This window comes from Myotis daubentonii, chromosome 17 (assembly GCF_963259705.1).
Source record: "Myotis daubentonii chromosome 17, mMyoDau2.1, whole genome shotgun sequence".
Lineage (NCBI taxonomy): Eukaryota > Metazoa > Chordata > Mammalia > Chiroptera > Vespertilionidae > Myotis > Myotis daubentonii.
In genome coordinates, this window is record NC_081856.1 from 42,907,950 (window position 1) to 42,921,111 (window position 13,162).

At 36.2% G+C, this 13,162-nt stretch overlaps 1 protein-coding gene across 3 annotated transcripts in view; it reads right to left on the reverse strand.

Annotated features, from left to right (window-relative positions):
• The window catches only part of VPS13B (vacuolar protein sorting 13 homolog B), a 626,384-nt gene that overhangs the window by 169,640 nt on the left and 443,582 nt on the right, over positions 1-13,162 (reverse strand). For all 3 annotated transcript variants that reach the window (XM_059672116.1, XM_059672115.1, XM_059672117.1), the window contains exon 34: positions 9,745-9,882. In XM_059672116.1, coding sequence (XP_059528099.1) covers positions 9,745-9,882 — 138 coding nt within the window. The remainder of the gene's footprint in view (positions 1-9,744; positions 9,883-13,162) is intronic.

Genomic DNA, 13,162 nt, shown 5'->3' on the forward strand with positions numbered 1-13,162 from the left:
AATTTTATTTATCTATATATTCATTTAGAGAGAAACATCGATGAGAGAAAGACACATTGATTAGTTGCCTCCCACACCCACTACACCAGGGCCAGGGATTAAACCTGCAACCCCTCCATCCCTACCCCTCCTCCTATGTGCCCTTGTCTGGGAATGGAACCCAAGACCCTTCAGTTCGAGGGCCAAGACTATATTCACTGAGCAATACCAGCCAGACACCGGCCAGGGAAAGATTATCACCTGGCTTAACCAGCTTGGGCTGCTATAACAAAATCCCATTGGGAACTTACACAACAGAAATTTATTTTCTTATAACTCTAGAGGCTAGAATTCTGAGATCAGGGTGCCGGAATGGTTGGTTTTTGGTGAAGGCTCTCTTCCTGACTTACAAATGGCTGCCTTTTCACTGTGTCATCACATGAATGAGAGAGAGACAAGCAAGCACTCTGGTATCTCTTCTTATTTGCACATTAACACCCTCAAGGCATCATCTAAAACCAATTTATTTCTCACAGGCCTCATCTCCAAACACCACCCCGCTGGGGCTCTGGGCTTCAACATGAGAATTTCGTGGCGACACAATTCAGTCCATAGCACCATTCATCCAGTCAGGACAGTCAGAAACCCAGAAGTCATGCTTAAATCTTACTCTCCATCCCCTCTACTCCATTACCACCATCTGTGGACCCTCCCTCTCCAATATCTATCAAAGCTTTCAGTTTCTCCATTTCTAAAAGCATTCCCTGATTCAACTTACCATTATCTTATATCAGTATTACTGCAATATTCTCCTAATTGGCCTTTTCATCTACTTTGGTCCCTCTAATCTCTTGTACACCCTGTAATTATAATCATTTCAAAACATAAGCATATCAACACACACACACATACACACACACACACACAAACACACACACACACACACACCTCCCACCAGATACATGTCCTGCTTAAAGCTCTTCCATGGTTCCCCAGTGCTCTTAAAATAAAAATCTAAAATCCTTTATTATGGCAAGTCTGGGCCTCCGTCTCTCCCTACAGCCTCATCTCTTCCCACTGTTCCCTCACTCTGCCCTGTATTCATTTCCTTTAATGACCCATGAGCTATCTCCCCACAGGGTCTTTTGCACTTTCTCCCAGAAATCCATCTATCCCATCCACGTGCTTGGTTACTCCTTTTCATCCTGTGGAACTCAGCTCAAGTGTAAGTTACTCAGAGATGTTTTCTTAGATTTTCACTTTGTATGAATCCACAGGACTTCATGACGCTTACGTTAGTTTATATTTACATATTGCTTTGTGTGGTTATTTGGTAATCAAATTGTCTTTTCTATTAGACTGTGTGCATTTATTGAGAAAGCACTGTCTATCTTTTGCTCCCCACTACCCAGTGCTTAGAATGATACTTGGAATACTGTATTGCTCATAAATACTTGTGAAAGTCAATGAAAAGTTCCATTGGGAATTATACCCACCATTTTAAAACTTGAAGGGATCTTAGAACAAGTCTCTTATGTTACAGAAGGAGATACTGAGGTTCAAGAAGTGAGATGATTTTATTGAGGGTCATTTGCTTAGTGACTGTAAGCCTGGGTTGTACAGGTGACACCAAGTTAGAGTGTCCTGAAGGTCCAGGGGGGTTGAATTGATGAACTGAGGGAGGTGGGTGGTCTAGACTCATGGGTTTGGCAGGAGAGGCTAATCTAACAAGGACATTGGGGACAGGATTATTGAAAGAATCTGAAGTGAGGGCTGCTAGTAAACAGGCTGAGGAAGTAATCAGGGCATAAATCTATACCAGGAAGGTAGCAGGCACAGGGAGGACCTGGGATAAAATGGAAAACTAAAAAGGACTTGGAATAAAAAGAAGGATGAATTGAAGGTGATAGTAAAGTTGTAAGAGGACAGGGCTGGAATAACATTGCTATGTAAAGAAATTTGAAGACTATACTAAAGAAAGGAGTGAATAAGGAGAGGGGAGAAAAATGACTTAATTTAATGTAAATAAGCTGTTATTTTAAATGACTAACCGTATCTAATAGGCAATGGAAAAGTAGTCCTGGACTTAAGTAATAAGTCAAAACTAGAACTAGGCACTTGGAAGTTGTTAGCACAAAAGACAGCTGAGGTTCTGGTTTGTATGGAGCAAGATAAGAACAGAAGGCTCAAGACTGGGTCCTTGGCAAGGTGGAGGGCTGGAGACTTTGAGGAAGAGCTGTATGCAAACACACGGGATGTAATCTTCTAAGTTAATCAGGAAAAGCCAAGTAGTGTTCTTTTCTCTTCTACCTTAGCCCACTCCATGTCTCTACAAAGATATTCCCCAATTACCCTCACTCTCTTCTGCAGAGGAAAGAATTCTGACAGCATTATAGTACACGAATAAATAAAAAATCTAAATAATTACCTCACCACTGACTTCCCTGCAGACCTTGTGCTGGCTTCTCACCATCTTGCCACCCCCACAACCAGCTTCTGTGACTCTTTGGGTCCTATTACTTAGCCAAGTTCAGTCCCCTGAAGGGACCACTGTCAGCCAGACCTTCAAAGATTTACAGTCCCTTCATTCTACAGGGCTGGAAAGGAATTACACGGCCTACTGATGCTCTGGTGGAAAAGTTGGTATTAAAATCAGGTTGTTATCTGAATAAGAGAAAATGTTTATTAAAAATCAGTTTGTTAAAAACCATCCATTTTTCTAATTTCTTTGCAAAATCCAAGTTATAGTTGAAATACTAACCGTGGAATAATGAAAGGATTTCCTGTATTTTAAAATTCTTAGTCCATTCCCTATTTGACATCCTGACATCAAGTTTACTGTTTCATTTTGATAAATCATGGAGAATATAAACTACAATAATGTAATGCTGACACTGCAAATTGGAGCCCGTAAAACTCAGGAAATGTAAAAGACAAGGTTCTTACAGTTTTATTAGCTAGTTTACATTTCTTAAATGTAGAAGATAGCCTGCTAGTATGGCTATAAAACTGAATTAAGATAAAGACAGGACTACAGTGTTAGGCTATGGTCCTTGGCCTTATTTCTGGAAAGAGGAAAGAGGCAAAGGGTTAACTATCAGGGATACATTAATAGAAATAAATTTAAATAGCTTCTTACAATGCTTTTTTTCATTGTGAATCTTCTTGCATTTAAAAATCATATTACCTATTCTTCATTTATCACTCTGGAAAATATCAGGAGGCTATTTGGGGCATCTTTTTCGGGTTTTTACCTTTTTTACCCCCTGTTGCCTCCAACCTTAATTCATAAACTTAGTCTATAGGTAGTCATAAAGAGGACTCGCTACGAAGTTCACACTCCAAAACAGGCTAATATATAGATAATGGAAAAAATAAAATGGAAGAAGCATTGCTAAGAGAATCACTTAAAAAGGAATCAGGAGGCCATTGAGAAAGTAGGGCAAATGCACACATCATGCCTTATTTCTTGGAACTATTATTAAGTTACTGACCTGTTGCTAAACTCAGCTAAAGGCTAAACAACAAACATCCTGATCAAATATTGCTACATGGATATATGTAAACTTTACACACTCTTCATCGTGGTGACCAGACCATTTGCATTCTTCATCTTGAAAAGAACTAATTCATTTTGATAACCAGTATTCTTTATTTACATAGTGAGCCTAACCAACCCCAACTGACCTAACCAACATACATCATTTACATGGGGGACCTTGTAAGGAATAGCTCTTACATTTTGCCCTTTATAAAACTGCCTTTCTTTCTTTTGGGGCACAATTAGGTTGCTAACTGAACCTGTATTACTTATCTTACTTTACCTGAACCAGTCACCTTCAAGATATGTTTGAATTAATCTCCACTGAGTAAGGAATTTAGGAATAAAAGAATATATAAGCAGAGTTCACCAAAAAAGTAAATTTCAAAAATATACATATTTGAGGAAAACAATGTAAAATGTCTACTTTATATTCATATAAATAAAACTATTTGAATGGTCTGTTATGTAACTGAGAAGTTTATAAAGTAATATTTTACATTATTTAAGTATGTATATATTTTTATGTAAATACATAAATATAAAATACAAAAAATATAAATATGTATATATTTTAATCTTCACTTGGGAATAGGTTGTGTGTTTTTTAACTGATTTTAGAGAGAAAGGAAGGAAGAGAGAGAGAAAGAGAGAAACACTGATGTGAGAAAGAAACATTGATGGGTTGACTCCTAAACTTGCCCAACCAGGGATCAATCCAGCAACCCAGGTATGTGCCCATATTGGAAATTGAACCTGAAACTTTTTGGTGTATGGCATGAGGCTCCAACCACTGAGAAACCCAGCCAGGGCTAAGTAAACATTTCTATTCAAATCAAAGGTCTTTTTAGAAATGGGATATTTAGAATTTTTTTTGCAATTTTTGAAAAGTAAAAAAAATTATTTCAACCTATAATACAGTAAACTAATCCATAAAATATTAAAAAACAGTTTTCAAAATAGGATTCAACCAATTAATAATCAATTAAAATTTTAAAACAAAAATAAAATACACCAGAGGTAAAACCAATCCAAACCTAGAATAAAATCAGAAAAATGTTAAAACACATAAGAAAATTAATGAACGGGTTAAACAAGGAGAGACTAAAGAAGTAGTTTTTTTAAGAGAAAAAAATATTAATGGCTATGTGTTTCAATGAGAGACACCAGGTATACTAAAATAAAGAAATTTGAAAATACAGTCGTAATTTTGTGTTTGCTATAATTATGTTACTTAAATTATATGAAGATGTGGTATGCTAATTATAAAATAACATAAATGATGTGGGAATGTTCTCCCATTTTGGCATATTTTTTTCTTTGTTGTCATTTAAATGTTATTTTATAGCTACAGTGACAGTGCTCAAAAATATGCTTGCAAAGGAACAATGAAAAAAATACCAGGGAGCTCAAATGTTTTTGCAAATTACCCTGGTTAATTAGAAAAATCTGCACCCTTCCCAGTTCTTCTTCTCACGTGTCAGCTCTCATTAAATTAAAAAAATTCTCATTTCAAAGTTAAGAAGTCCTATGGTTACCAAAACGTTTAAACTGGGACCAAGTGGGCACATGCTATGTTTCTGTATGATGTCATACCAAGTAATGTGCAGCTGAATTTGAATTTGCAAGAAGTATGAATGATTTCTTAATAAGAAGTATCTGATCTAATGCTAATTTTTTCTCCATAGGCTAACTGTGCGGGGAACAGGTGGCCCTGCTTTCAATTATGGAGGGCTAGCATGCCAGTGTGAGGCCTGGATTAGTTCACCTTCTCATGGGGAATTTTCCTCGGTTGGGAATGAATTTATTATGGCTTCACACATGGAATAGAGCTCATGTCAGCTGAGGGCAGTGACACATCATATGATTCAAATTAACCTGCTGTGGACTGTTCTGCAGGGCTTAGATTGTGTATTAAAATGACGACATTTTAAAAACAGCTTGAAAGAAACCAGGATTGCTGAACTGCGATGGTTCCAATTTGTTCCAACTAATCTATCACCTGCTGGAGATATTATTCTAGTGGGTTTCTAGTAGCTGCTGTTTTCCAGGTTTCTCCAAGCCACTGACCTTGCTAATGGGTACAATTGTTGCCTCTGAAGGATGGAAGTGGGGCTGAGAGAGCTTTGAAGGGGTTTTTGATGTAGAAGTTGGGACTTACCATTTGCTCTAAGGAACTTATTAAGTAAGTAGAGGAAATAAGGGAATACTCAAGAACTTGAATAATTTTTTCAAAAACAAATGCCAAAAGAGCAGCATTTTTATCACCTTGTTTAGATAAAATAATCTCTGAAAGGCTGAAATCCATGTCTCTGGATCTATTTTGTTCATCAGTTTATTTTGTTCATTAGATTCAACATGTAAGTGAGATCATGTGATACTTGTCTTTTTCTGACTGGCTTATTTTGTTTATTTTTATTGTTACTGCACCCTTAATTCAAGAGCAAGAAAAGAATAAATGAAAAAATACTATTTTAAAGATGTAGCATAAAACTGTCTTTGGAAGTGATACTGAAAAATATGTGCAATAGCTAAAAAACTAATGGTGGCAAATGATTACTTGCAATACTAAAAAAAGCATTTCCATTTTTTTCAGGAGAAAATAGTATTAGGGAATATTATAAAGTTGAAATTTGTCCCCTGTCTCAACATAAATAATATTCCTTTTAATATACTATTACCTAAAATCTGGACAAAATATAATTTTCTTGAGTGGCCAAAAATCTAAGAATTAATACATCCGTAAGGCAAGACATGCTTTAATCTATCCTATTATTCCTATTTATCTCTAAATTAGTATAGAGTGGCAATCTGGCTGTGTAATCAGAGGATATAATTATTCTATGGAATAATATATATATACTAGAGGCCCAATGCACAAAATTTGTGCAAGGCTAGGCCTTCCTTCCCCCAGCTGCTGGCACCGGCTTTCCTCTAGCACCTGGGACTTAGGCTTCCATCTGGCCATCGGCAGGCACCCGGGACTTGGGCTTCCCTCACAGCCCTGGCTTCATCCAGAAGGTCGTCCAGAAGTACATCCGGTCTAATTAGCATATTACGCTTTTATTATTATAGATATATACATACTAGTAGCCCTGTGCACGAATCTGTGCGCCAGTAGCTCACCAGCAGCTCGCTGCAGCCCTCCAGTAGCTTTTTTCCCGCTGCCCTGCCCTCCTGTAGCTCCCCTTTCCCCCCACCCCCCCCAAAGCTTGCTTCCCTGCTCCCTCCTGTAGCTCTCCATGGCCCGCATGTAGCTCAATGCCCCACCCTCCTGCTGATCCGTGATCTGGTCGTTACATGGTTGGTCATTACGCTTCACGGAGTAATGACCATTTGCATATTACATCTTTATTATATAGGATATACTTACATATACTTTAAATAACAGTTATGGTTAAGGAACTTTCTATCTAAGAGTAAATTCTGGAGCAGTTCAAGTTTGCTGGGTTAGTGCTTTAGTGGAACCTGTACAGCTGATATGTCATTCAAACTAATCTCCCCTCAATTTACTAAAGAGAAGCACTCTTGATTAAAAGGAACTTAGAAGAACTGGACTCTTAGACTATGAAGAACTTTAACCATTCACTGAACATTGTTTTTGATTTTTCATAAAAAAGTACCATTTAAAAAAACGACTCATCATTCTCTTCTCCTGTGCCCCCAAGTATCTGCAGATTGGCCCTCAATATTTGTAACTGATGGTATTAAAAAAATCATAGACATGCATATTTTTCTTTCATATATGAGTCATATAAAATCTTGGTACAAAAAGTGGAGTCTCCAGAGTCCCCGTGGTCGACAAACTGTGGCTCGCGAGCCATATGCGGCTCTTTGGCCCCTTGAGTGTGGCTCTTCCTAAGCCTTAGGAGTACCCTAATTAAGTTAATAACAATGTACCTACCTATATAGTTTAAGTTTAAAAAATTTGGCTCTCAAAAGAAATTTCAATCATTGTACTGTTGATATTTGGCTCTGTTGACTAATGAGTTTGCCGACCAGTGCTCCTGACCAATAGCACCCACTTACTTGGGAGTCTGTAAGCAATGCAGAATTTCATCAGTACCTTCTAGGACTATTAAATTACATTTTTATTTTAACAAGCTCCCCAGAGATACTTCAAATGCACACTCATGTCTGAGAAGCACTGCTGTAAAATAACTATTTCAATTCATTTATTTAGAAGTTTGAATCTCCAGATAGATTATCACTATTACTGAATGAACAAAAGATTAGAAATGGCATATATGTAATTTCCAATTTAAAAAAGTATAGGAAACATAAAGCAACTATTTTTAAAAATCAAATTTCTACTACACAGTCATTTTAAATTCTAGAATTATAAACATATAATTTTTGATTCATTCATTGACATTCTTCTTAACATTCAATTTATTTGATTGCCATGAAAATATGGTAAACAATTTTCCACTGACTTGCAGATCCCATTCAAATCAGTCAAATGTAAACTAGAAGAGAACTTTTTAGCCAGATTGAAAGACTGCCTAAAAACAAAAGAAACCTGATACCATGAAAGAGAAATAAGAGGTAAACCCTAGTCTCCCAGTTACTTTCCCATTAACTAACCATATGATCTTACCCTATTTTATCCACTCTAACATGTTCAGTTTTTTTACATGTGACCAATTCTAAGTCAGAAAGTGTCTTGCAACTGATGTAATAAGAAAGAGCTGTATCATAGTTTAAACAGTTGATATTTTTTCTTTTTTCTTAGTGGTAATATAAAATGTTTTTTTCCCCCTACAACTGGTGGTGGCTTAGATTCAATGAAGTATGGTACTTGACACTCACTAATCAAGTATTAAGACTCACACTGCTCCCAATCCAGCCATCACCTTACCCCAAAAGCTTCTTCCACTTTAATGACTCCCTTAGCCTTCACCATCAGCTTCTAGCTTTCCTCTGCGTCTTTAGAACCATGTCTAGCTACTTATAATGATGAGAAATAGTGCTGCGTATGTCCACTCTTTATGTACCATCAATAGAGAAACAGGGCCACAGGGAGAGGCCAGTGGTGGTGGTTTCAGGCTCCGTTTACTGCAGACACAATGACAGACCATCTTCTCCATCCTCATTGGTGGATGCTAAGGGCCTTGGCTGCTGCAGCACACAAACTTAACCAGGTCCACACTGTGATACTTTGACTCATCAAAATGCATACCTTTCAGAGTATTGCTAGTGATCTTAAGACAATGTAAAAGCATTGTTTTAGATTCTTAATGAATAAATTAATCTTCTTTTGAGGACCAATATGTTCTGAAGCACTGTGAGTACAAATTAACAAGAGGAAAACTGAAATGTAGTACTTTTTGTTAAATAAATAGCTAAAATTTCACTGGGATGAGGAAAGAATGATAAAAAAAAAAAAGGAGGCAGAGCATGAGAAGAAGGAAGAAGAAACAGAGTAGGAAAAAGAAAGAGGAGGAGGAGCCTATGGGGAAGACAGAAGAACTTTAGTTATGGTAAAATTAGTATAGTACAGAAGCGATCTAGGTCTTTGGAGGCATAAAAACAGGGTTTAAATGGATCGTCTGCCACTATGACCTTGGGCAATTTACATCACTTTTCCTTACTATAAAATTGGGATAATTATAGTGCCCACTCCTTGGGTTATATGAGTGTGTAAAACACTTAGAGCCTGGATGTGATAAGCATTCAATATACTTTTATATCTGTGTCTCTTTAAAACTGAGTATTAATGTATTTCAAGTACTTTGCTAAGCTTTTGAAATAAATGAATTTTATGTATCTAACCAAATCTGTGTATACTATGTATACTTATGTATGTATATCATGTATGCTATCCACCCATCCATCAACTCACCCACACACCTACCCACCCACCCATCTACCTACCTATCCATCTATTTTATTCTTTTCACTTATAGGCAAGGGGATCAAATGCTTAGGGTCACAGAGTTAATTAGTAGAAAAGATAGAAATAAAATCTTGGGTCTTTGGCCTCCAGTCAATACTCTTTAATTGTTAACGTGTCAGATTAAAGGTAAGTTTTAATGCATATTAATATTTGCCGTTTGACCTCTATAATGGGCAGCCTGAGAAAAGCACACTCCCGGAAAACTAATGAACTATTCATTTTTGACACCAAGTATTAAGATTACTAACAAACCCTATGTACATGTTCATATACTCCCATGGAAAAAAAAAAAGAGTACATGCATTTTGTATAATGACTTTCTTACCTGGTCCATTAAGAAAGTCTTTAATTTGTAGCATTACCAGGGAAGGTGGAATACCACTTTTGCTGTCTATTTCTCCAGGCACCGTCTGCAGCCAAACTGTGCAGTAATCAAGGGCTTCAGGCAGAGTCTTCCCAGGATCTGAAGTGACAAAATTGAAACGAAAAATGTCAATTACATCACAAACGTCTCATTTTGGTGCCAGACTCAGCTGACAGAGAGGAGGGAAAACCTGGTTAATTATTTATGTAACCTTCATTGGTTCATCTGTATACATAGAGAATACTCATTTGTAACACAAGTGTTTGCATGGAGAAAGAGCAGCTCTCTTTGCACAAGGTGAAAGGATAAAACCATGTTTTCCAGAACCAGGCCCAAAGGAAAAGACATTTCAAATCTTAACTAATACCATCTTTGAGTGAAGGTAAAGTTTCTGTACGCTGAGCTGCTGACCGTTAACAGTTGAACAGTTGTATTTCTTTTTTTTTTTAAAACGGGATGTTGGAAACAAATTAAAGAAAAAGTGCAACCTTTTCAGCTTAAAAAAGCATCTACATGTTCAAAGCAGCAGTGGATTAGTACTACTTAAGGGTTATTTGATCTGTTTCAGAGTGTTACTGACATTACAATCACTTTTTACTGCTAGGCTTTTGAAGTTAACTTCAGTAGCTTTCCCATAACCTTCTTTAATGATAAAAATTGGTCGATCTTTTAATAGTCCCAATTATAACTAAAATTGGACTTTTTCTGGTTTAAGTTTTTCTATTAAGTACAGTGTATTTTTTAAAAACTTTTTCTCGTTAATATTGCATATAGTTTTTAAAAGCATTTTTTTTTTAGCAAACGGATGGCAAACGGAATTTTCTTTTTAATGTTTAGCAAGCCAGTTTTTATTGAAATAGCTCTTTAAATAAAAACAACTGCTGTGTCTTGGCATACAATGTAGTAGGCTTTTTAAAAACTTCTAAATATTCACAGTTTTTCTTTAGTTTCAAGATTGTTTTACTCTCTGCGTTTTAATGGCCTCTGAATGTCAATTTTATAGGGATGTTCTTGCCATAGAGTCCATCTATTCCATTTTCAGTTGATTTGAAATGTGTTATTAAAGTGTTATTTATTTTAGGTTTTATTGATTGGATGACTTTCAAGAATAGCATTTACATACAGTGTATTATATTCAACATATGGCTATACAGTATTACTGTCATATGTGAACTGGGCATATAAATTCTGCCTTGGAATTTGTATTTCCTGACCTTATCATGTGATCCTTATGAAATTTGGCATATGAACCTTTATGTGATTTCAAAGAAAATACTGAAAGCAATTGATCGTGACGTTAGATCTATGTGGTAAAGATCAAACACTAAACTAGTGCATTCTTCTCTTTTTATATGATCAGTGAATTTAAAGCAGTGAGAATATGCATAGTAGATCCATTACATAGTAACACTATACTATTCTCTCTTTTAAATATAATGGTCAAGTCTGGGGAAAGGATGTCAAATGTCTGTTGTTGGGAGGATCTACAATGAGTCTGGAGGAGCTATGGACCTGCCAGGGCCTCACCCATGTAGCCATCAAGAAGCTGTTATTATGAAGTAAGTGGTACTGTGTCAGACCTATACAAGACATAATTCTTTATTTTGAAGAAAACACAATCAAGAGAGAGAACAATAATCTAACAGAGAAATCAGATGTAAGTATGTAACTAACTAAATAATGAACAGAGATGAATTCAATTGATGTAGAAATATTATGTGTAAGAAACTGGCAAGTAAAACTCATACTGTTAAATAAAAGAAGCTATAGGAATCAGATATCCAAACTTGTCTGAGAGAATAGGGATATCATTAATATAGAGCATTCATATAAACAACGGATATCAATAGAAAAATGGGTGGAGGATAGATAAGCAATTATTAAATGAAGAAAATTAATAAATAAACAATAAACATTTAAAAATATAAACATTAAGAGAAATTCAATCTTAGCAATAATCAAAGAAAATATTTTTTAGTAAGTAGGCCTATCAGATAGGCCAAGACTAAAACAATCGATAATGTCTGTGTAATACACATATATGTGCGATAGAAAACAGAAAGCATGAAACAAACAAAAAGCCTTATGGACACAGACAACAGTATGGTGGTTACTAGAGAGGAAGGGGGAAGAATCTTTAGGATGATCCTAAGCACATATATGAACCTAGAATTTATTCAGAGCTGAAAAAAATAGGACAACACAGCATTTATAAAAATTAAAATAAAGGGGAGAGAAAAAAGCACTTCAAGGTTATGTGATGTCCTGCCTTCATCAAGGTATAGACTGGGGGAACAGCAAAGTATGATAACGTGAGTGAGCGTTTTACAAGCAGGGGAGGTGGGCCTCATGCAGATTGCCTCTCTTTCAGTAGAAGTTGGAGGACCTGCATCTGGCACCCAGCCTAGGAATCTGCATTAGGGCAATTACAGGACGATATGACTTAGACAGAAAATAAACAAACTGGCAATAGACTAGGAATAAAGAAAATGGAAAAGTCTAGGAAATGTATACAAGGAAGCCAAAATTTCAATGACTATTACCCAACAAAATATTACTGACTTAATGATATTGTTGGTTTAATTACTACACAACCAGTTTAGAAGTACAGCTGTACTCACAGGGCTGATAGAAAAGAACTGACATTAGGAACATCCAGGAAAGTAAAGGTTGCAGGGTTGATGAATACTGAATGTTTGACAAGGCTGGTGGCCACTCTCCAATTTTTGGTTAAAATCTCCACTCTGAATATTCCTGTAGTCATTGTGGTTATAGGAAGCAGCAGTAGTAAGAGAAAGACATGTCAAAATCCCAGTCACTGTTTAGTCCCTTATACTCTAATGGCTAGATAATGAGGGTATGACTACTAGACTTCCGTTACTGTCTTCAATTTAACTTCTGAATTCCATTATCGGGCCTAGAAAATAGGATTCGTATTACACATCCCTCAGGGTCAATATAGCTGGGAAAGCACCAGATAAACTAAGATTAAAGGAGCCTGTGAATATAATATAAATGGAGTGACAAATACGGAGACTGTTTCACTGGAAGCTCCTTCAGACTTTGCTAGTTTTCTTTTCATACTTTGCAAACACATATTTATTTGAATACAGGAAGCTCTTAAAATTAATAAGCTTCTCCTAATGTTGATGAGCACATTTATCTCTAAGCCTAAAAAGTAGGAGAAAACCACATCTTATTGGGAGTAACAGACTGTGGGAAATGGGTCAGAAAAATGACAAATTGCTCATAGCCATAAATCTTGTTCAAAGTCAGCTAGAATTCACTTCAATAAGAAATACAAATATTATAACTTATAAGTTATAATATTTGTTTTTCTTCTGGGTTGACCTGGCCTCCAAAAAAAAAAAAAAAAAAA